General features: G+C 45.6%; 2 protein-coding genes and 1 non-coding gene across 9 annotated transcripts; 1 reads left to right on the top strand and 2 right to left on the bottom strand.

The window, feature by feature from the left end:
• Positions 1-2,984: 2,984 nt before the first annotated feature.
• On the bottom strand, positions 2,985-16,832 carry LOC125509360 (2Fe-2S ferredoxin-like). Of its 2 annotated transcripts, XM_048674326.1 has the most exons (8): positions 16,633-16,832; positions 10,869-10,930; positions 10,210-10,277; positions 7,482-7,588; positions 7,115-7,164; positions 6,947-7,029; positions 6,746-6,871; positions 2,985-3,003 (listed from the first exon to the last, which is right to left on the bottom strand). In XM_048674326.1, exons 1-7 carry the CDS (start codon positions 16,685-16,687, stop codon positions 6,757-6,759), a joined length of 540 nt encoding a protein of 179 aa, XP_048530283.1. In that variant the 5' UTR covers positions 16,688-16,832; the 3' UTR covers positions 2,985-3,003; positions 6,746-6,756. The 2 variants fall into 2 exon arrangements, with proteins under 2 accessions (XP_048530283.1, XP_048530282.1); XM_048674325.1 differs by lacking the exon at positions 2,985-3,003 and having other exon boundaries at positions 6,535-6,871; positions 16,633-16,831.
• On the top strand, positions 10,964-15,428 carry LOC125509358. 6 transcript variants are annotated; one of them, XR_007284055.1, is made up of 3 exons: positions 12,540-13,391; positions 13,914-13,950; positions 14,431-15,428. XR_007284055.1 is itself a non-coding variant. In XM_048674324.1 (2 exons), exon 1 carries the CDS (start codon positions 11,370-11,372, stop codon positions 12,249-12,251), a length of 882 nt encoding a protein of 293 aa, XP_048530281.1. In that variant the 5' UTR covers positions 10,964-11,369; the 3' UTR covers positions 12,252-12,522; positions 14,431-15,428. The 6 variants fall into 6 exon arrangements, 3 of the variants coding, with proteins under 3 accessions (XP_048530281.1, XP_048530279.1, XP_048530280.1); XM_048674324.1 differs by lacking the exons at positions 12,540-13,391; positions 13,914-13,950 and adding an exon at positions 10,964-12,522; XM_048674322.1 differs by lacking the exon at positions 14,431-15,428 and adding an exon at positions 10,964-12,522 and having other exon boundaries at positions 13,179-14,420.
• A 188-nt stretch (positions 16,833-17,020) lies between the features above and the next one.
• Positions 17,021-17,093, bottom strand: TRNAA-CGC. Its single transcript has one exon. It is a non-coding gene; the product is annotated as a tRNA-Ala (tRNA).
• Between the last annotated feature and the right edge of the window lie 7,964 nt (positions 17,094-25,057).

The following is a 25,057-nucleotide window of genomic DNA, read 5'->3' on the forward strand; positions in this document are numbered from 1 at the left end:
AAAATCATCCATGTGTGCACGCACCAGACGCAGAGGGCGAGAGGTAGACGAGGTTCTTCCTTGGCCAGGAAGAAACGCCCATGGCATAGCGTATGAAGAAAGCCTAAGCACCATATACTATGCATCAATCCATGGCCATGAACCTTCCCTTTTTGTTTTTGTATGTACTACCCAACGCACCCGTAGTTTATGCGTAGGCTAATGTCTTGGGTTCGGTACGAAGGTGGTAGGTAGCTGAGGCCGAGCCACGTACATGCATAGTGGAGTGCTACAAGCCAGTGGCAGTAGGTGAACTCATGCGTGTAGGACTTCTTAGATAAACGCTCATCTCTTGGATTGCTTTCCATTCTTTAGTTAACATTTTCATTTCTAATAGGACCTGTATCTAGCTTGAGCACCAGCTCGAAAGGGATTGTCCATATTTGTCCTTGCTCTGTATCATTATTTTTTTTGTAAGAGTTTGGAAAAGATTGAGAAGTGGTGTGGTCCTAAATGCCCCCGAGAAAACAGGACACTGGTATCCGAAACCAAAATGATGGATATTTCCTTGGTCAATCTGTGTTCATCTATACGTCTCTAGGCACAAAAATCTACCCCCCTCCCCCCCAAAAAGGGTACAAAAATCTACTACTACAAAACTGTCTTAGAGAAAACAAACTATTAGGATGTCCTTGTGTACCAGAAGCATTAAACTGCATAACTGTCATTACCATGTGTTGCTTCTTGCAGGAAGCACTTAGATTGTATATACACACACAAGCCAAATGGGTAGTTGGACAGCATACGCAGCAACCACACGCGAGCAAGCATACTCCGCCATAATCCATCCCTGTCCCGTAATATCACTACCAATGGTTTTATTAGGACAAGAAAGGACAGTGTTTCATCAAGCTAGTTGAAGGCCGGTATCTGAATCTCTATCTGAAAAGATCGCTACTGCTGATCCTTGCATGTCATGTCAAGCTAGGTCATCTATCAGGCTAGTTAGAAAGCAAGAACTCCTATTACAGGTTCACCTAGCTAGACTTCTGTACTTTTGTTGTCTTATTACTGGCCAACTAAATTGTACTAGCAACTAGTAACAACCAAGAGTGATATATACAGCACACATGATTTATTTCGTTTTCAACATACTTAGGCACGTGATTTATTTCGTTTTCAACATACTTAGGCTCTGCTTGGATTGATGGCAATTTTGGTCTGCTCTCCGGTATTTAGCTCAAGCTTGAAATAAATACCGGGAATCCCTTCTTGGACCGGGAGTAATTATTGCCTTCTCTCCGTTTTTTTAGCTCAAAAGCTTCAACTAGATACCAGAAAGTACACAAAAATTGCAGTCAATACAGGGCAGGGTCTATGATAGTTGGGCAGTGTAATCTTATGAGGAAAATGGACTGAAAGGGAAACACCAACAGCTTGATTTTCGTTATGACCTCCTGTGACCTAGACAGCCCCCATGACCGTGAGATGCTAGCCTTTGATTTGTTGCTGTCAAGCCTGGTTAATTAGCACCAGCGGTCAGCATCTTCTACCTGCACCTCCTCCCACTTGCAGGAATAGGAGAAAATAGTGCACTAGAGATTAGTTCCGTTCAAAAAGAATACTTAGCTAAATGATCATGGCAACAATGCCTTGGGAACAAGAGAGAAATAAGATGGTAGACATGAATTCGGTGAATCCAGCTAGGTTTATAGGCATTCAATCATCCGGCGTTCGAGTAGTTGTGCACTTCATAAAACTCTGCCAAGAATGTTCAGTACTAAAGCATGTTAGGGCATATATGCCAAGTTAGGATTCACCTCATATACACATTTAAGTAAAAGAACACCTGCCCTATATCAATAGAAGACGCATCTAGTTTACGATCTTCGGTACGAGTGAGTTAACACCAAACTCTTTTTTGAAAACTATTCTTTTTCCTGCACACCGTTAGTGCCAAACATCTTTTGGTTAATCTGTGATATGCCCATTGTTGGTGTGTGAGTGGCAGAATCTGGTGCTTTTCTCCCTCCCTTTGTTCATCTTTACTTGAGCAACGGAAAGATAAGTGCGTGTCTGCTTTGGGGATTCCCACACCATCCGGGGACTTGGTAGGGCGACGATCATGAGCCTGCCTTTGCCCCCCACGAAGGAGGCCTGTCGCTCTCTTCTTTTTGTCTTTCCTTTTGAAGATCGCCATCCGCAGTATTTTTTTCTCGGGAGGCAACACCGGTCAAAGCCATCCGGTGACGGAGCACCGGGGCGGTTGCAAAGCAGTTCGTTGCTGAATCATCCCGGGCGATAGAATATGCTAAGGTTCAAATCAGCCTAAAGCAAACTCTCCAATGTGTTGATCCATGGCCATTGCCGATCGCATTTTAAAGTAGATGTTATTATGTTTTAAAAGCAATATTGGTCGGGCGTGCGCCGGCCGTGTGCTACGATTGGTTGCTCTACAGTGGCAGAAGATGAGAGCAAAAACGTAATCAGATGAACCAAGACGGGTGTCGCACACAGCCAAAAAGATGGTACTCCGTAGCACTGCCTAGCAACAGCGGAAATCTGTGATGGCATCAGGGCGGCAGCCACAGGCCGGCGACAGATGGGGGGCCGGCGGTACGCGATACAGTGCGGCGGCATCATCGCCTGAACGAGCCTTTCCATCCCGACATGCGCCACAGGAGGCAGACACGTTACGGTCGTGGGAGCACGGCGTCTGACGACATACATTGATACATACGACCTACTGTAGTCACGTGGCGTCGACGTTTAATCAGCTTCACAAGTGGTACGATCACGATCCGAATGCGACTTGGGCGGCGGAGCTGATCGGTTCATCTGCCCGGCAGCGAACGGGCGTCGTAACGATGTAAACTATGCCGCGACGAATTGAAGGTTTACCAACCGCCGATTACGTAGCAATTAATCTAGCAGCTTCAACCGATGCATTTTAACCGGTGAGATTCATCGGTCACTTTCGTTCCTTCTCAAATGCAGTGGGGGACAAAAACAACGTTTCAGCATCTGTAAACATCGGAAATGTCAACGAGAAAAATCAACTACTTCCTCCGTTCCGAATTACTTGTCTTGGATTTATCTAGATACGGAGGTATCTAGCACTAAAATGAGTCTAGATACATCCGTATCTAAACAAATCCAAGACAAGTAATTCGGAACGGAGGGAGTACTTGTGAGAGAAGAATGCAGTACTGCCACCAACCTGAAATTAATACAACAAACAATCGTTACAGTAATGCTGAGGAAGTAACATATTCACGAGCATTTAGGCAAGATGCCGTCAAATTCTGGAGGCTCGGACCAGGGGAGAAGCGAGTGCACAACACAATGGGGTCAAACCGCGAACTACGATTCCAATAACGCCCATCACGTTGACACAAATAAATGGATCTTCATGTATAGATGAATAGCAAGCAAATTCATTCCAGTGAAACAAAAAATTCCGAATGTAGTACTAGGGAGTTCAAATACCAGAGGGATTCGGTCTATATAAGAAGACCTAGGTGAAGAAAACTCAAAACCACGTCTCAAGTCTTGTACGAAGAGCCGCTTATAACATGGAAGGAAGGGAATACTCTGCTCTTTCATTTACAAAACAGAAAACCCAATTTTCTGGTCTTACCCTTTCGGCACATCACTGATGGTGCGCTAGCATATCATGCAGCCACCATAAATAGGCAAACCAGACTGATGGTAACTCTCCACCAGTTGGTAATGACAGAACGCTCACGGATGGTATTCCTCCTCAAATTACATTATGGTGAGCTGACATTACGGTCGCAAAAAAAGTATGCAGCGGTGGTTCTCCTGTCCCTACCCAACTTTTAACACTCGATGAAACAGGGGTCATGAAACCAACTAAAGGGGAGAGTACGAGAAGAAGCAGATGGATCATATGCAAATACAAGAAACGCAAGAAACCCCCAAAATTTTAGCTGTTTGAAATGAAAGAACAAAACTAGCAAGAAACCAAGCTGTTGGCACTGTGCACACCTGAACTGTAACACCGGCACCTGAGCTGTAACAGCAGCAAAATTGTTTAATATAGTTCGAAATATCTCCAGTTTTAAAAGAAATAATCATCACACTGGAACACTGACAAATTTTCATGAAAACCTTGCAACTTACTAGGGGCCAGACCTATTTATTTGTAACTAATTCTGTAACATGCAGGCAAAGACCAGACAAAGGAATCTTCTAGATGAGATTGGCATGGACTGTCAGAATAAAGCTGGTCAAGCCAACAATGAATAAAAAACTCTGGAAGTAACAAAACAAGGCATCACTGAACTTAACTCGTACACACAAATAAAAGCAAGCATCTCCATCCACAATTGCAGTAGTAGTGGCCATACCACTATGACCAACATTCACATAGAATGGTGAAATCTTGCGTATGCCAGTAATTGAAACTTTGACCATGTGACGTATCTGAACGATCAAAAGGAGGCTCCCATAGCAGCCACTAGAGATGCAAAACATGACAACAACAAATTGGCATCACGAACAAGATTACAGAGGGTAGGTGAGAACTTTAGATGTCAGCACCAGGAAAGTAAACAGCGCACTCATGGAAGAGATGATTTAATCCGAAATCTTCTGTCAGAAACAATGACATGGAGCGACCCTCTCACAAGGGGCTCAAGATGTTGATAGTTGAATTGCTGATCTGGGATCCTAATTCGAAAACTGAGATCAAATCCTTTACAGTATGAAGCTAGTCAGAAAAGGAGAAGTTTGTACTTGTCTTTCTAAAGGTTTGAAAACTTGAGTAAAAACCATGCTCCTGAGCCGGTTTTTAACTGAAACAATTTTTTATTTCAGATGTTATCACTATTAAGGTAACATGAAGTTGTAGATATCTAAGCTGGTATCTTTTGCACTGTTTGCATAAACATGCTAATAATTAAGGAGAAAATAGCATGGAAATAGAGAATTAAACCGCGTTTTGATGTAAGGAGCAAAGTTGGGTTTTACAAATTTTGTCGAGCGTCGTGGAGATAGTAGAATATGCTTGTCCAACATCGTCTGAGATGGTTTGGGCATATTCAGCGCAGGCCTCCAGAAGCTCCAGTGCATAGCGGATGGCTAAAGTGTGTTGATAATGCCAAGAGAGGTCGGGGTATACCAAACTTGACATGGGAGGAGTCCGTAAAGAGAGATCTGAAGGACTGGAATAACACCGAAGAATTGGCCATGGACAGGGGTGCGTGGAAGCTAGCTATCCATGTGCCAGAACCATGAGTTGGCTGCGAGATCTCATGGGTTTCAGCTCTAGCCTACCCCGACTTATTTGGGACTGAATGCTTTGTTGTTGTTGTTGTCGAGTATGGAGATAGTAGAATATGCTTGTGTGATGATCTTCAAATAGTTTCTTAAGTGAGGTTTGCTCCACAGGTCTGAGGAGTTCCAATGCAATGGATATTTCTTCAGTTGCTCGTAAGGGTCAAGACAAGTCCATGATGGGATAATAACCTTTTTCTGGCTATTTTTGCATAAAATTTATTTCTTAGTACTTGTTCTTTATGTTCATGATATTTGCCATGGTCATAATTATATGTCAATGCTGCAAACACTCTACTCACACTTCATATTTTCCACATCACCATAGTGACAAAGATACGAAGAGCTACTTTTCTCGGCACCTTGAACTTTCAATGCTCAACAAGTAGATGCCGATGGATGTCTACTCAAGCGATACCGGTATACGAAATGCAGTCAGATGCAGTGAGCATGTGGACACATATGATCATCATTATTTGTGTTGGTGATAAGACACTATTTATAAATATTCAGTGTTGTGGTTTATGCATACTTGCTAAGTTTTTATACTCACCTTTTGTTACTTCGATGTGTTTAGGTAACTCCAAGGACAACATGCTGAAGATAAAGGGAGTAGTAACACCCTCATCTTCGCCGGTTCATACAATATCTCACATATCAATTTTCTTGGAACTTTGTCATTGACGATAAGTTAGAAGCTCTATCCTACCGTGATTAGTAAATTGGTCAGTCATAGAAGTTAAGTATATTAAGGATTTTATCAGTTAACTAATAGATCGCTAGCAAGATTAAACTCTGTTGTGATGCCTTTAGTGAGCCTACGGTAGCTCATCATTGTTATAGTTGCTTGGATTTAAAGTTCGGTTATGTGTGGCTCTGTTATGTGCAAGCGATATTTTCATTGTTTTTGTGCAATGTTTTCTAAATGTTAGAAAAATGGAGTATGAAAGTAGACTGCAAAATTTATAGTTTTTCCGGGCTTCATAGTACTTAAGAGTATGCGGTAGCATTGCTAAGTATGATTGATAACTACAGTATTACAGCATATCTGCCCTATGATATACAAAACATAACTACAACTACAAGGTAACAAAAGGAAAAAAAGGAGAATGCGACAAAAATAAGTTCAGAACGTTAGGTAAATATAACAGCTGATACCACTTTGATACAGACAAGCATCAGCTTACAAGGAAGATCTACAGTATAGCAGTATATAGCCAAAAAATAAACATGGAGTGATGGACAAACTGATGGTAGATTTTCCAAGTGCAAGGTTGCTATCATTGCAATGACAATGCGTTTTCCAATGAATTTTACAAGTGTTATTTGACGAAGCAAGTTGACATTAATCGCTATCTTGCCAAGGACTACAGAATTTAAATGTTGAGGATACAGATACAACAAGATGAAAAATAGAAGTAACTATATCTCATATTCTGCAAAACTGAGCAGGTATACAACATACCCAGTGCTTAGTCAGTGTGGTTTCGGGACATGCCCATCAACAGCAAAATTTCTGGTAGCTGCTGGCAGTGCTAATCTTATGCCATCAAGTTCAGGGCTTGCAATTACTTGGCAACCAAGGCGAGATCTAAAACAATGGGACCAAGTTAGTTGAACTGGAGTAATACATTTTGTACAATTCACACACACACAAAAAGCATACGTTTCTGTAAGCCCAAAAGCAAGGTCCAGCATATCGTTTTCCTCATCTTCAGGATCTTCCAATTTGTTATAGTAGTCTACGTCCTGAAAAGAACTTTCTCATCAAACTGCACTTTGAACTGTCTCAACACACTGAAAACTTAGAAAGAGTGTATGTAGAACTTCGTACCGTTACAATCACATGACAGGTAGAACATGCAAGAGAGCCCTCACATGCTCCTGGTGATCATGGCAGAACAAGCAATTCAGATATATATGGCAAAAAAGGTTAGGGAGTACTGTAATTCAACATGCAACAAATTTAAACGAAAATTCTAACCGATGCAGAATCAAATGAGGCGTACAATGACAGAAAGGTATCATGATATATCTATACTTAATTTTGAACTTACATATCAATGTAAGCTCCTTTAGCTAATAAAAATAAAGGTGATATTAAGTCCAAGGAAGCACATGAAGTCAAGTACAGGCGTGGTATTACTGCAGGATGTTCAAGATTCAAACCAAAATTAGTAAAAAGGAGTACTGCAGAGGACCTTCAAGTTCTATGTCATTCTCATGAGCAGCTTCCAGCATTGACATCCCAATAGGAACATTGATAACCGTTTCATCGCCATCCTTATCAACAAATGTCACAGATATCCTGCAAAGAAAATTCCAGTCATTGATACTGATTGCCAAGGGTAGGACAAAATGGTAAAAATTTAAGAACCAAAAGCATGCGCAGCCCATCAGATATTAAGCAACAAATCAGCTAAAAGAAAAGGTGATGGAATCCTAATTTCAAAATTAAGTTCCTAATTAGTCAATGGAACATGTAACATATTCAACACACAAAACCAGAAAATGACAGAAGAAAAGGCTTTAAAATACAAAAACTATTGAAAAAGGACACGCTCCCAGGCGTGTTCGGGAAAATAAAGAACTTTAAATAAGCTGTAAAGTGAAGCAGATAGACCTCATAAAGACCCTACGCATCAAAATAGAGGCAGAACTGGTAAAATTGACACAAGTTCTCGCATGTCTGGATATCGCCGTTTATTGCTAAATTAATTTCATGCCCTAAATGCTACATAGATTCCACATGGATAAAATATGAAATAGACACCTGCATGAGGCCTGATTGTGTTAAAAACCAAAGGACAAAATATTACTCACAAGGCATACTTGGGCCTGAACTATGGCCAGTTGGCCACAACAGGAGGGTATCCGAGGAGGAAGGAGCACTTGCCCTACAGGTGGAGCTATTCCTAACTAAGGGATGAGTGTCCCAGATATCTGTAAGTTGGGATATTGAATTCTTAAGAGTACCAAGGTTGTCACTTTCCATCCTTAGGTTTGTAAGCCGACTCTATAATGCCTAGCCCTATTCTTACTAACCAAGCAAGATATTCTCCCAATTACCTCTAATGATTGCCTAATTAACGGATAAGGATCTCAGTTATCTTTGAATTTGGATTACCCAGCTATCTTTAAGTTTGGATTCAAACCTCTTAACGGTTCCCAAGGTTGTTACTTTCCATACTTGGGTTTGTAAGCGAGCTGTATAATCCTAGCTCATTTCGTACCAATCAAACAAGAACTTATCCCAATTACCTCTCCCACAATTGTAAGCAGTGGCTAGGGGCACATACTAGTCCCTTAAAGGGTGGTGTTTTAAGCAGGCTACATAAAGTCTGGACCTTTTCTTACCAATCTGACAGTTCCTTCACAAGTGTGCTTATGCCACAAAATGCAGGGGCACATCCTCCAACATTCCACGACTATAATCTTCGCTCTAATCCTGCCACCGAGCACCCCCCCCCCCCCCCCCCCTCCCCGTGGCACATAGAGCAGCTTGTGTTCTTTAGCGACGATCAGTTACACCCACATAGTACAAGCTATGGAATACAGGAATGGACATACTCCAGCTTGTAGGAATGCTGCTTTTAAGAATAGTGGAACACAACAGCAACAGCTAGAGAGGGGCCCAAAAACCATGTTAAGTCAGGTGGATGGCTTCTAGGTGGACAAATGTTACACCAGTTAAGTACTTCCAGGAATTTCCAAAATCATTTTTGGAACAGGAATAGAACTTAAAGGCCTCTTTACTATTCATAATAATTCAAATGTGTGGATCTACCGTTTCCCTTTTTTGCTCCATCTTGTAGTCAGCCTGTGTGCCGGACATGTTGCCTGTTGCATCATGTACATCGTGTTTTCCTCCCTATATTCTGCTGTATGTTTTACTTGAAATGGAGCAGTTTGGAAGACCTGCCATATCTATCTTTACCTTACTCCTACACATTTTGGAGTTGGTGATGATGGCCCGCCTGCCATCCCACTTTCCCTCCAGACAAGTAGGGTATCTCTATGGAGATTGATGTGCCACATATGATATGATTTGACATTATTCTGTTGCAATACTGGCGCATTTAGCTAGTTTTACATGATTCAATTTATTTTATTATTATTACTTCCCTAGCGATACGGGGGCATTTCACTGGCTTTATTTGCTTCTCTAATCAGCTGTCTCGCAGAGACTATGACTACCCAAGTGCAAAAGGGGCATAAGTAAAGAAACATTTTTATAACATCTGAACGTTCTATTTCAGAAAATATATAAATGTCATGCCTCCAAAGGGATAACAGCATGAGTCCACGTCAACCTGCCACAAAGTGAAATGATGACAGAAATCCGTTGCCAAATTATTTGCCAATAGTTTCAACCATCAAATGGTTTAGCAGCAAGGGCAAACATCACTATGAAGGCTTAATTCACCAACCTAATGTGCTCTCTCTAATCCTTTACAAAATAATAGTTTTCCATGCATAGCTTAAATTGGTAATCTTTTTTAATTAGACTCCTTATGCCCATCTATTTTGGTGGGCGTACTTATATTCATGTAATCCTAGCCCGTCCTAGTGCTCCAACAGTTACAGTCTAACTGTATCATTGTTGAACTGGCTGTATTTAGTTAGTCGTCAAAATTGGTAAGTAAGGTTTATTGTGTTGGTCTTACAGAGCCAATGAGCCATTAGAAGCTTTTATAAACAGCTAAGAAATTCATCCAAGGACCATATGGTTGCTTCCATGAGCTTTGGTTATTATTCTGAATCCTTACTGACGCAGAGATAGATCAGTAAATATTAATATTAGTGGGACAGTCTGTACTGCAGATTTGAAAATATTGAGCATACATGAAAACATTTTAGTATTTATGCTACGCCCAACAGTAATAAGTAAAAGCTGACTGGCTAGGCATCAACAGTAAAAAGACTTACTTAGCTTTCGGCTGTTCGCTCCTGTCACTGACTTTAGCTTCCGTGGCGGAACATAGAGAATGATTGCCCTGAAAAGAGTTCCATTTGTTATTCCATCTTTGAACTAAGTTATTCCAATTTCTCTACATTATATTTTTCATTTTAAATAAATTTTAAAAAAGTTAAGCACAGACACGAGATCTGTATGTCTGCGCATCTTTTCAAACATCAATATCTGATAAGTATGAAAACTATATAGAGTCAACTTTGCTTCGGTACACCCCCCTAGAAAATTTATGGATTTCGATGCAGATTAAAGGTGGAGACTAGAAGGTGCCCTTTATATGAAAAAGGATAATATAGTCTTTCGTATCCAAATCAATCTATTCAATACGTTAGATCTGCAAACTATGAAACTAATATGATGATAGCCTTTTTAAGTAACTTTAAGATTTGTGCAAACTTTTAAGGGGGGTGTGCTGAAGCATTAACAAGTTCTGCAGGTTAATGGTACAGTTAGGATTGCTCGAAGAAATTCCCCGCAAAAAAAATTGCTTGAAGGCCTAGCAAATGGACAGTTCCAGCAACCAGGGAAACTCCTTTGTATATGTTGGCAGTAAATGTAGGCAAGTTAACAATGCAACATTTGAGAGAGAGAGAGAGAGAGAGAGAGAGCTGACCACATAGTTCATACAGGCTCTGATGGGTTCTTCCTGATTCCTTGAAGTTACTGACTTTTGACCTGATAAATGTCAGAATAATTCAGTGGACATAGAGAAACGAAAGATGGTCATAACAAACAGACAAGCATGCCAGTCAAAAGAACGTGTTCTCTTAAAATTTACTTAAAGCGCTAGTAAAAAAAACTAAACAGACCCTAGGCTCACATACCAAGAATAACTAAACATACATTTCTTCCAAAATCTTTACCTACTAATAAACCAGCTATTGCTTCTGGTCGTCCGTCGTGGTTGTTTTGCAAAAAAGCCCCTCGATTTACAGGAAATCAACCCGCAGTCCCTGTTTTAGTGGCACCCAGAAAAAACGTTTCACTTCTACAAACAAAACCCTATAGGCATTTCAATTCAGTCTGCAGTCCTTTCCTTCCTCTTATCCACTCTACGCCGGCGGCTACGCCCATTCCGTTGTGCGCCGGCGGCCGCCGTGCCTCGCACCGGAGGATGGAGTGCGCTCGCCGGGAGGATGGACGGCGCGGAGAGGCGCGCTCGCGCCTGAGCTCCTGTGCCCGCGCCTCGCGCCTCCTTGCACCGCTCCGGCGGCCTCACTCGCCACGCGCCGTCGCCGGCGACCACAAGCAGCGACCGTCGCACACCTCTCCGCGCGCCACCCCGAAGCCCCAGGAACGCCGCGCCACCGTCCCCCGCAACCCCGGCCTCCTCCTCGACCTCGCCTCTCCGTGCGAACAAACGGCGTCGCCGGCGGCGGCCTCGGCCACCATGCTTGAGCTGACGGGCGCCGACCGCACAGGGCTCATCTCCGAGGTGTTCGACGTGCTAGACGACATGAGCTGCAGCGTCGTCGATGCCAGGGCGTGGTCGCATCGCGGCCGCCTCGCCTGCCTCGTCTACCTGCGGGACGAGGATGTTGCCGCAGCCGGTGTGGAGCACATCAAGGCCCGCCTCGCCCCCCTCCTCCGCGGAGACTCGGAAGCCAGCGGTGGCACCGTGGCTGCCGTCCCCGCCGGCTCCATCCCGCACGCCGACCGGCGCCTCCACCATCTCATGTATGCCAGCGGCGACCAGGAGCGCGCGTTCCCAACTCCCTCGGTGCGTGCTCATGGATCTCGAGCCCGACACCATGGGCTCCGTGCACACGGGGCCCTACGGCCAGATCTTCCGCCCCGACAACTTTGTCTTCGGCCAGTCCGGCGCCGGCAACAACTGGGCCAAGGGCCACTACACCGAGGGCGGGGAGCTCATCGACTCCGTCCTCGACGTCGTCCGCGAGGAGGCCGAGAACTGCGCTGCCTCCAAGGTACTTTCCCCTTTCTTGAGGAGTCGCTCCAGTTACTCCGTTCCACAGATTCTGGCCAGCGATTCTGACTTTTGTTCATGTGCTTGTCGTGAGGCTTCCAGGTGTGCCACTCCCTCGGCGGGGGCACCGGTTCCAAGATCAGGGAGGAGTACCCGGGCCGGATGATGCTCACCTTCTCCGTGTTCCCATCTCCAAAGGTCTCTGACACGGTGGTCGAGCCCTACAACGTCACTCTCTCGGTTCACCAGCTGGTGGAGAACGCCGACGAGTGCATGGTGCTGGACAACAAGGCGCTCTGTGACATTTGCTTCCGCACCCTCAAGCTGACCACACCTAGCTGTAAGCACATCTGTGACATCAAGCTATATTACCTGCCTGTACTTTTTTACCTGCCTGTACTTTTTTACTAATGTGAATGCTAAATAAATAGAAGAGATAGAGGATTAATACACTGACTCTGGCTTGGCAACTTTATATTGGTTTCTTGACCGAGATTCTGGTACAGATGGAACCGTGATTTGTGATAGTCTAGCGATTAGTAGAAAGCTAACTGTAAAATCATGTGCTTTGCAACTCTTGTCATAATCATATACATAGGATTAGTTCAGTTTAAAGCAGGGATTCAGATTGCTCTACTGTGGCACACATTGTCAATTAGTTAAGTGAGATCAAAATAGAAGTGCAGATTTGGTGGCAAAACATTCTATAGGGGAGCAGTTAACCGGTTTGTTGTTACAAGGTGCTCTGGTTTTTTTAGCACACCAATTGGCTGCACATTGTACTTCTAATAGTGATTTTTTATTAATGTGAGATCTAAGCTCAATAGTTCGCACAACTTGGGAGGCAATCCTGAAAAGGAGGAGAGCACTTGAAATAGGCTTAGTGAAGAGAATTTGAGATGGCACGACCAAACATATTTGGGTTGACCTTGAATACCTAATGTCCCAGGGAATTTCAAGGGTGAGGAAGCTGGGTGAACTGTTTTCTGCTGACAGTAGGTGGTGGAATGAGGACACTCTCCAAGAGAACTTCTTAACACCAGACATCTGGGTGATAAAGAAGACCCCTCTTGGAAAATTGGACCAGGATATGTGGGTGTGATCCAGAATTTTATGCCTGTCAGGGCTAACTTGCACCTCCATCCCTACACCCCTTTGATTACATTTGCAATTCAATATGCAAATAAGCTGGATGCTTGGATGCCCGTGGTGAGTGAAGTATGGCTTTAGTCTGTCGGTTAAGCTGACTAACTGTTTCAAAATCTTGAACTAATGTTTTTTGTGACACCTAAACTGAAGTTGGTCATGCTAACAAAACCTTCAACTTATTAGAACAGAAATTGTAACAACAGTTTAGCTTATTGTTCTGTGAAGTAACTACTGTTGTACCAGAAAATTTTGTGCACGTGCATTCAATTACAGGTTATCCGAGCCTGCTTGCACTTGCAACTGATCAATGCCGATCCAGTTGTTCTCAGGATAGATAAAAATCAGTTCTTGTTCATTATAGAGGGCATCCAACATAAATAAGATTTTTAAATCTGACAAAACATTTTTATTGTACAATTCAGTCTGAAAGATAAGAGCAAACTTATCTGCCACTATAGAGGGAATCAAACATAAAATAGGTGACATGCAGATATTGACATACGATTACATTTTTATGGCATTACTAATCCAGTTATGGTTCCATTGTTGTCGCACACCGAACGTTCAATGAATTTCTTGAAGAAAATGTATGGAGTCTTTTGTTGTGTGCTTCAACCAGGTAAAATCCTATTGGTTATTCTAATCATACAATCTTCCGAGCCAATTTTGTGAGCTTAGTACAGTAGGATTCTTATTTTTTTAAGGCTTCCCAGTAGATATATTGGAGCTGCCCCTTCCTCTTCTACTGTGCTATCTCTACTTCTTTCCCTTCTACTTGATAGTCAAAAATTTAGTACATCTCCATGCTCATGGTTCTTCAGCATATATAGTCTACTATGTAATTCTCTGTACAACCCATTTAACTCAGCAACAGCCACTAAAATATATCTGTAAGCTTGCATAGGAATAATTCATTTTTTATTGTTGTTTGGTTATTGTGGTTCACAGCCAATTTCTTTAGGCTTTAAGCATATGGTAGGATTACACTAACAATCCAAGTAAATAGTATTTGGTCCTTTTGATTATGTTTCATGGCAATAAATATGTTACCTTGTGGTGCAATTTGTTTCCTGCAATTGGTAACTCAACTTTTTTGCAGGGAGGTAACTACATTTCTTCCGTTGCTGAAAAAGCTGAGGTGAATTCTATGACAGTGAGGGTTGATGATAGGAGCACAATTAATTCTGATGTAAGTGTGACAACCTTGTGTACTATTCTATCCTGGTCTTGCTTTTATTGTTGCACAACTTCTCTGATCTCCCAGTAGATTTGTTCAGTCGGTGTGGTCGTTAGGCTTAGTTTAGACATCTTTCTATTTTGAATCTGTGCTTATACTGTTTGTCATCTGAAACCTACACTCAGTATACATTATGTCCAGGAAATAATCATCACGTACGGACATCACTCTGTACTCCTTCCGTTACATAATTCTTGTCGTGGTTTTAGTTCAACATTGCATAACCTTCTGGTTTTCCTGAGGTACTGCTCAGTAACTTTTTTTACCTCATGCATACAAAGATAGAACAAGAGTCACTGGATTAAGAATTCGAACTTTCAGAAGTTCAAAAAACAAATCTGCATAGTCTGTGGACGGGGATGGAAGGAAAGAATTGTGATTCTAATGTGCCATTGACAGTGGCGGGCATTAATTGGGGAGGCAGAGATAGCAGCTTGACATGCATGATGTTCGATTAGAATCGTGGTTACTTGGTGATGCTTTTAGTTTGCTAGAACTTTTTAGCCTGAAAGAATGCAAAATGCATATACACTGGGATTAGGAATCCATTAAGTTATCTTAGTTTCTCTTTCTGGTTTGAGTTTAGTATTATTTTTTCTTCTTCATGCATTTAATTTGCTGTGCAGGTGTCTTACATAAGATGCTATAAGGATTATATAACTTTCTTTACCGATCACAGTACCGACGGTGGCAGGCCATGCTTTCTATCTGCAGTTCTCCAACTAAAAGTCTAACCGCAGGAGTATGTAGAATCTTCTTTACTTAACTAGCTGATACTCACGGACATATCGTGAAGCACAAGCAGCCTTGCAACCACAAACCTTGCAGACTTCTCTTTTCATATCCAAACTTTGCAAACATTTCATTCATGTTTTTAAACTTATTCTACGTTTATTTTAGTGCACCAAGAAAAAGTAAATTTGTGACCATTTGTGCTTATCTACTACTGCTTTGAGTTTTTTTTCTTCTTTAAAGGTTTGATAGTATATGCGTAGATTTTTAACTATTTTTGTTACTATTACAAATTTAGTTACATTTCTCAAAATAAAAGAAAATACTAAATTTGTATGAACATATAGATCTTATGAAATTTGATTTCATGGTAATTTAGTTACATAAATTATTAAACTCTCAAAGAGTATGTATATGCAACAATCACAATGTATCTTTCTCTCGAAAAGCGATAATTCAACCAGTGGCAACACAAAGGCATGTTCACCTTATAGAGAATGAGGATAACATTGTTTCCAACGTTTGTCAGAATTGGATATAAGAAGTGGCTCGTAGTGGCACGTGGAGCAGGATTTGCGTTTTTTTCGCCCGGTGCAACGCACGGGCATTTGTACTAGTGTATATCTAAACATAAAAGGGGAACATCTTGAATAGTATGGTTCACCTTAAAAAACACATAAACAAACATTACATGTTATTATGGAAAACTGAGCAGGCCAATCCAACTTGCATACTTGTATACCCCATAATCAGGGTGAGCAAAGACACCGCATCAGTTGTCTTGACAAAGAGCTAGAAAGCACTCTTACAGCAGATATTGCCCACATTCCTTAAAACAGACACCAATCCACAGGAAATACAAAAACCCACTAACTAGTGCCTCCTTGCCAACTACTCCGTACCAGATATAGGATTAACTCTGAGTGACCAAATAGCAGGAAATCAGTGTGGCCACAACCAACAGGTATATCCCCTCGATGCTGCTGCTACTTCATCAAATCACCTAGCATTTGCTCCCAGATGTCAATCAACTAATCATCAGCCTGCCCACATCCACAAACTCGAAACTAGCCACGTCATTGCATCCGAATGACCTGGAATTAACACCCGGGGCAAGTAGCACGGTGAGCTGAGCACAAATTTGACAGGGCGCCCCAGGTGACCACCAGGAAAACCCACGGAGTATTCCGTGAGCAACTCAGGAATCAGAATCACGCACTCGAAGCCCTCTAATCCTAACCGAGACATCCTCCAAATAAAACAACGCCGCAGCGGAGGCAAATGAAATCGCGAAGCCGAGGGGCGACGGTGGAGGTGGGAGGAGAAGCTCACCTAGCCTCGCCCGGTTCAGGGCGTGGACGCCAAGGCGGGAGATCCTCGACAACATCTTCACCGGCGGGGCAAAGCCGACACGGACGCAGCGGCGGCAGCAGATTCGGGGCGCGGGTTTGGGACTTGGGAGGATCAGCGGAGGAGGAAGAGGAGTTCGGCTTCGCTTGACAAGGAAGTAGAGGACGCGGGCCGAGAAACTGGGCCGCGAGGGTAGCCCAACTATAAAGATACGGTCGCGAATCTTATAGTTGGGCCATTTCTCCAGCTTATCGACCCATACATATTACTCTTGATAAAAAAAAAGCCACGCCGGAATCTGAAACTGATCCTGAAATACGTCGATCTAATTTCAGGAAAAAATAATGACAAAAGGCACACAGAAAAAACATGGAGACGCGGGGAATCGAACCCCGTGCCTCTCGCATGCGAAGCGAGCGCTCTACCATATGAGCTACGTCCCCGAGATGACGAATGCGAGACCTAACGACTGAAAGATTATGTTTCATTTCGACTGCTGCAGAAATTAGCCATCTTCAAAGGAGCAACACCTGATAACTCGTGCAGAAAAAGAGCGTGTGGTAAAACAAAAGTGTAGGCAAGGAGGAAGATAAATATGACCGTGGATTCGACCAATGCCATCTCTACCTCTGGTTCGCAGAGCACCTGTTTCTTCCCACCCCCGCAAAGGCTCCTCCTGCTGTCCTGCATGGAGTATTTCCCCTTCCCTCACGCAGCTGTTCCTCGAACTTTTCTAGACAGTTCTACCAGCGCCCTGTAGGGCCAGCGTCGCGTGATCATCAATTGCTACGGTTAGATCGAGCTTTGGTCCTGAGACTAAAGCAAAACACCCATCACTCCATCAGCAGCAGAGCAGAGCAGCACCCGTCCATTTCCGTTTCTGACTAATTAAATCGCCCGGACAGATCGCCCGGTGCCATTCCCTCACATGCAGGGCAGCAGGGAAGGCGAGGCTGCCGGGCCCCGGAGGCGGACACGACGTGCCCCTCTGTGGCAGGCAGGAGACAGGTTCGAGAAACGCCGATCGGAGGCGCGGCCGTGGCTGGCGGTTGAGCCATCCATCCGCGCAGCACAAGACAGCCGTGCACCTGGTCCAAGGGACAGCGGATGAGCCAGCCAACCCCCGGCGCACCAACATTTATTGCGCACGGAAACAGTAAACGCAAACGCGCCGTTGGCATGCCACGAGAGGGCGCGGCAGATCATGGTGCACCGCGCGCAGATCCACCGTCGCCGTCCCTCCTTCAGAGATTTCACCCGCGTGTGCGACGGAAGATAAATATCCCAGCCTTGACGAAGAGTCGCGCCACGGCGTCGTCAACGTCGATCGCCACACACATTGATGACCTGTCAGGCATCAACAGCCAGCCCCCATCGGTTTGACGCTACGCAGAGGAGGACGGCGACATTGGGAAATTCAGACAAGTCTCTCTCCCGGCCCGTCGATCTGACACCAGGAACCCGTCGAAGCAAATTATCGGTGCCGTGCCGGTTTCTCTGATGCCAACTCCACCGCGCGATTTTAAACGGACGTCCGGATTGACCGGATTTTGTTTCTTTGGAGTGTCGATGGGTTCGTCCGTGTCCGGCTTTGTCCGATGGGTCATGCGTGCGCCCACCGCGCGGCCGCACACCAAATCGTGTCCGGGATGGACGTAAAAAAAAAAAAATAAAAAACTAGAATGAAATAACTAAAAAAGTAAAAAAAAACGCATTTTAAAAAAACATAAAATATATATAGGGGTCGGCCACAAAACGGCCTACTTCCACGGTCACTTCAAAGGCCCAGTTTCATAATTAACATATAAAAACAAAATTAAAAAATGCCTCCCGCGCGCTCCTGCCGTGCTCGTCGGTGCCGTGGCCGTCGCCGTCTTCACTGACCGCCGATGTCGTCGTCGTCGCTGACGAGGTCGACGTAGGCCGGCGGCGTCCACAGGTGGGCCGGCGGTGCGTGGTAGACGGGGGCGGGCTAGACGGCCGGAGGTGCCTGCACCACCTCCTCCCGTGGCGGCGCCTCCCGCTCCGGTGACCGCGGCGGAGCGGGGCATCAATTCACGCCCGCGCCAGCGGCCATCTCCGGAGCAGTGCAGGACCAGCCCCACCCCTGGCCCAGCAGCTGCTGGAACGCGGCCACCGGCTCCTCCTCCTCGGGGATGGCTACCTCGCCGGCAGCGAAGCGGGCCGTCATCTCCTCCAAGCCTTCCCATTGCCGCTCATCGTGCGTGTACATGGAGTCCTCCATGACACGTGCCATGAGACGGGCCTCCTCCTCGTCTGTCATGCGAGGAGGTGGTGGTGGCGATGGAGACGGCGAAGGCGACGGCGTGGGCGTGACGCCGCGCACCCGCCTACGCCCGCGCTCCTGAGGAGCAGGCGCTGCGCGCTCCTGTCGTGGCCGCCGCGGCCCCGTCGAGGTGCCGGCGAAGAAGGTCGTGCGCCTGGTGTCGTGCTCGTCACGAAACCAGGTGTCCCAGAGCCCGGAGTCGGGGCGTACCTAGGGTCGTAGAAGAGGTCGTCGGGGAGGAGGCGACGGCGGCACTCGATCTCCTTCTCGCGCGCACGGCCGCTCATCTGGACCGGCGGGATTGGGACCCGGTCGGCAGAGAGATGCCAGTTATTGGGGAGATGGACGTCGCTCCAGGGGAGCGGCATCCTCGTCTCCCAATAACGGCGGCACACCGACGAGCGGACGTAATGCCGGTCGCGGTCGCCGGCGGACGTGGGCGCGATGGAGAAGGTGGGCGGCGCGGGGGCCCGGCGTGGTGGCGATGGCGTCCCGACGAGGAACCAGCCTCGCGGTCGTGCTTGCCTTTGCGGCCGGACTTCCAGAGGCCCATTGCGGCGGGCGGCCGGCCGGCGAGGTGTTGGCTAGGGTTTGGGACTGGGGCTGTCGGGTTTCGAGGAGGCCACGGGGTAGCGTGGGGCAGTGTGGACGACGATCCATCCACGCTTCCCACTTAAAGAAGGACGGCGACCGTTCGACGTGCGGATAACAGGTGGGGCCGCCCGCTCGTGTGCATTGATGTGGGCGGGTGGGAGGTAGGTGGCCGCCTGCCACGCGGCCTCGACGCGGACGAGGCGCACGTCCGTTTGGTGTCCGTCGCGACCCAAACCCGGCGCAAGTTTGCGTTCGAAATGGGTCGGCCTGGACACAAAACGGACAAGATGGGTCCGGGCCGTCGTGCGCTGGGCCGCCTCCTTTGTCCGTTTTACCCCAAACGGACGGGACCGGACAGGATAGGGTCGCACGGTGGAGTTGGCCTGAACCAGCCCTAAGCTTGAAGAGGATGGATACCTCACAATAATCTATCAGATTGTCTCATTAGAGATTCACGTTTTTCTCTCAAAAAAAATAAAAACTAGAGATTCACTTAGGTTTTAGAAAAAATCTGTTGGAATTTTGCTAGTAGGCCTTTGGCCCAAAGCCCAACTAAAATTCTGAAATTCTCTTGGCTCATTCATGCACACATATGAATGGAGTAAGTGAGACTAAGGGCGTGCTCGGCATCTCTCTGGCTTCTCAAATCCTTGGTTCCAGGACCGGAGCGCACCCGAACGGGTCAACTCCTGGTTATACGAGACAGGAGCTGGCGATTGGCGTAGTGCAAATCTGCAGAATCGGAGGAGTTGGGAAAACTGAGCTCCACCAAAACTAGGAAGCGGGAGTTGAAGAAAATTACATTGCCCTGCCACCACCAAGTGACTCGCTTGCTCGATCATCACGTACCGATTCGCTCCCAGGTCCTCTCTCTTGCCGCCAGCAGTCTTTCCCCGACCAGGCCTATGGCCCAGCCCATCATTTCCAAACGTTTTGGACTATCAGCCTGCTCCTGATGGGCCACAAAGGGGTGATTTTATGGGCTTCGGGCTCGCTCCCTCATGCGAGCGAGAAGCCGTGACGCCGAACGGACCGCTGACTCCGGGATCGATCGTGAGAAGCTGGAGCGGGATTTGTGGCGCTGGAGTTAAAGATTTTCCTACCACGGAGAGCTACCGAACATGCCCTAAAGTTCAGTCCCACCCCGGAAGTTGAGAGAGAGTTGCACCTCTTTATAAGGTGAGCTCTTCTACCACTTGTATGAGCATGAGAAGAGGAGACCTACACGCGCGGTCCTCCTCGCTCGCCTCGCCTCGTCACGATGCGCCGCGGGTTGCGGGATTGAGCCAAGGACAGAGCTATGCACGTTGTCTATATTTTTGCTGCTCGGGAAAAATTAATGAGTCATTAATTAATAATTAATGGACGCGTTAATTACTGAACCGTTTCCGATTCTTTTGGATCGTGACGACTCGGACGTTGGGTTTACTCCCACGACCTACCCGGCCCGCACTATATAGTCAGGCAGACATCTACCCTAGCCGCCGCCGCTTCGTATGGTTTCTCACCACCGTTCCAGATCATTGCGCCGCCAAGCAAGTCTTCTCCATCCCTCCTTTCGGCGTGCACCGGGAGAAGGGATAGCAGGCCTCCGGAACCCCGCCTCTCGTGATCCTGTATGGTAGAGGGGCCATCAGGTTTTTGGGGAGCGCACTCGCTCGACTGCTGGCAGCGACGACTTCGCGAACGACGACTTCTTCCCCGACCTCGGCAACCTCATCCTCGACGACATGGGCGACAACCTCAACGCCGGTGGTGCTGCACCCGCTGCACCGTCTATCATTCTTGTACGAGATCATGGTAGAATTCATGTTTCTAGTATGTGCCCTAGATGTGATCTGTTCATCTACTATGCTAATTCGCATGATTAGTTTAATCTCTGCTATTGTTGTCATGATCTATTTCCTATTTATTCGGATTAAATCTCGTAGTAATTTGCTCATTTTTCCAACAATCCAAAAACCTGATTATAGGCAATTTACTCCGAGTGGTTTTGCTGCGCATCTGAAGCCGCCCGCCTTTAAGGGGGCGCAATATAAGAGGTGGCGCACGAGAGCAGTGTACTGGTTTCAGACCATGGGTTGCTATGACGCCACCAAGGGCAAGCCTGAGGGCGATCTTAATCCAGCACAACTGGAAGCTTTTGAGAAGATCGATACTCTCTTGAAAGGTGCTCTTCTGAGTGTTCTGGATGATTCCATTGTGGATTCATATATGTCGTTTGAAAATGGCAAGGACATGTGGGCTGCGCTCGAGGCCAAGTTTGGTGCCTCGGACGCCGGCAGCGAGTTGTACGTCATGGAGCAATTCTATGACTACAAGATGACTGATGAGCGTTCTGTTGTACAGCAGACTCATGAGATACAGTCGCTCGCAAAAGAACTTGAGTACTTCAAGTGTGTGTTGCCGGACAAATTTGTTGCCGGAGGCATCATTGCCAAACTTCCACCTTCGTGGAACAATTTTGCTACTTCCCTGAAACACAAGAGACAGGAGTTTTCCGTTGCGGATCTCATTGGTACTCTTGATGTTGAAGAGAAGGCGAGAGCAAAGGACACACGTGCTCGAGTTGCTGAGGGAGCTTCTAGTACCCACATGGTACAGAAGAAGAACTCCCAGCCCAACAAGAATAAGAACAAAACTCAGGGAAAAGGCAAGTTTGATACAAAGAACAAGCCATCACATTCTACCAACTTCAAGAAGAATTCTCATAAGAAGGGGAAGGGACTTTGCCATGTCTGCGGTGATCCTAATCACTGGGCTCCGAAGTGTCCTAACCGCTTTGAGGAGCGCGATCATGAGAAAAGTGGCAAGTCCGCTAATCTTGTCATCGGTGATACTGATATGAAGGAATCAGGGTACGGTATTTTTCCTACCATCCTTTCAGTATTCCAAACCCCTGATTGGTTAATTGACACCGGTGCCAATATACATGTTTGTGCTGACGCCTCCATGTTTTCTTCTTACCAGGCCACTGGGACTTCTCCCGTGCTGATGGGGAACGGGTCACATGCCATCATTCGAGGTGTTGGTACGGTCGATCTGAAGTTTACTTTGGGGAAGACAGTGCATCTGAAGAACGTTCATCATGTGCCGTCCATCAATAAAAATCTCGTTAGCGGTTCCCGTTTATGTCGAGATGGTTTTAAGTTGGTTTTCGAATCCAATAAAGTTGTAATTTCTAAGTATGGACAATTTGTTGGAAAAGACTATGAGAGCGGAGGCTTGTTCCACTTGTCTTTGTCAGATATTTGCACTACGTACTTGGGGTTGTTTGGCGAAAGTCAATATACCAATTCCCAAGAAGCGCGGGCTTGGACCAAAAACCGTGGATTGTGTTCTTCTGGGCTATGCTTTTCATAGTATCGGCTATAGATTTTTGATAATAAAATCTGAGGTATCCTACATGCATGTTGGTACGATTATGGAGTCGAATGATGCAACTTTCTTTGAGGACATATTTCCTATGAAGGATATGTCGAGTTCATCAAATCAGGAGATACCTACTCCATCTAGTGAGGAATTCACCCTGAGCCCACCATTGCGATGGAACACGTTGAGTGTTGAGGGTGACAATGGAACTCTTGTGATGAGTAAGAGACAGAGGACTGCAAAGTCCTTTGGTGACGATTTCATTGTGTACCTCGTGGATGACACACCCAGGACTATTTCAGAAGCCTATGCATCTCCTGATGCTGACTACTGGAAGGAAGCTGTACGTAGCGAGATGGATTCCATCTTAGGTAACGGTACTTGGGAGATCACTGACCGTCCTTATGGGTGCAAACCTGTAGGATGTAAGTGGGTGTTCAAGAAGAAGCTTAGACCTGATGGTACGATTGAAAAGTACAAGGCACGGCTTGTGGCCAAGGGTTATACCCAGAAAGAAGGTGAAGACTTCTTTGATACTTACTCACCCGTGGCTAGACTAACCACAATTCGGGTGCTACTATCACTGGTTGCCTCACATAGTCTTCTCATTCATCAAATGGATGTTAAGACAGCTTTCCTCAATGGAGAGTTGAAGGAGGAAATTTATATGGATCAGCCAGATGGTTTTGTAGTATCTGGTCAGGAAGGAAAGGTGTGCAAGTTATTAAAGTCTTTATATGGCCTTAAACAAGCTCCTAAAAGAGTGGCATGAGAAGTTCAAAAGAACATTAACTGCTGCCGGCTTTGTAGTAGACGATGGTGACAAGTGTGTGTACTATCGCTATGGTGGGGGCGAAGGAGTTATTCTTTATCTGTATGTCGACGACATATTGATCTTTGGAACCAAACTTGATTTAATCAAGGAGGTTAAGGATTTCTTATCTCGCTGTTTTGAGATGAAGGATCTAGGAGTAGCTGATGTTATCTTAAACATCAAGCTGTTGAGAGATGAGAATGGTGGGATCACACTGCTTCAGTCTCACTATGTGGAAAAGGTCTTGAGTCATTTTGGGTATAGCGACTGCACACCTTCTCCAACTCCATATGATGCTAGTGTGTTGCTTCGAAAGAATCGACGGATTGCTAGAGATCAACTGAGGTATTCTCATATTATTGGCTCGCTTATGTATTTGGCGAGTGCCACGAGGCCTGACATCTCGTTTGCTGTTAGCAAGCTGAGTCGGTTTGTGTCAAAACCGGGAGATGATCATTGGCATGCGCTTGAGAGAGTTATGCGCTATTTGAAAGGCACCGCGAGCTATGGGATTCACTACACCGGGTATCCAATGGTACTGGAGGGTTATAGTGACTCAAACTGGATATCTGATGCTGATGAGATTACGGCCACAAGTGGTTATGTTTTTACACTTGGTGATGGCGCTGTTTCTTGGAAGTCTTGCAAGCAGACCATCTTAACGAGATCAACTATGGAAGCAGAACTCACATCATTAGACACTGCCACTGTTGAAGCGGAGTGGCTTCGTGAGATCTTGATGGACTTACCTACGGTTGAAAAATCAATACCCCCTATCCCACTACTAGGGAAAAGGCTAGCAGCAGCGCGGGTTTTAGGTGTATCAGTAGCGCGCGGACCGGCGCTACTAATAAGGCGCTACAGCTAACACATAGCAGTAGCGCGTGCTCACCAGCGCTACTGCTACACAAGTGTAGCAGCAGCGCGCTTAGTGGAAGCTCGCTACTGCTAATAGCTATAGCACGCTTCTTCCGTGCGCGCTACTGCTACTACCGCGCTGTTGCTAACTTTTCTCCACTCGCTACTGCTAATTTTAGTAGTTTTTTGTTTTTTCGGCATATTTGTTTTGTATTTGAACAGGCTTTATAGAAGAATCTTTAGCACATACAAATGTCATCATGATACACATACAAATGCCTGCGAGAGCACAGATGTAATCATAGCATATACATACAAATAGTCTCATCATAATCATCATCCAACACAAAGTGGTCTCTCGTCATCATCTCGAAAATAGCGGTACAAGTCTCAATTACTTGCAAATACATCGTCATCCATCTAAACAATGATATACGTGAGAAGAGCTATCACTTTGAGTACATGAGTTCGTATCCCTCTCT

Source organism: Triticum urartu, chromosome 5 (assembly GCF_003073215.2).
Source record: "Triticum urartu cultivar G1812 chromosome 5, Tu2.1, whole genome shotgun sequence".
Classification (NCBI taxonomy): Eukaryota; Viridiplantae; Streptophyta; class Magnoliopsida; order Poales; family Poaceae; genus Triticum; species Triticum urartu.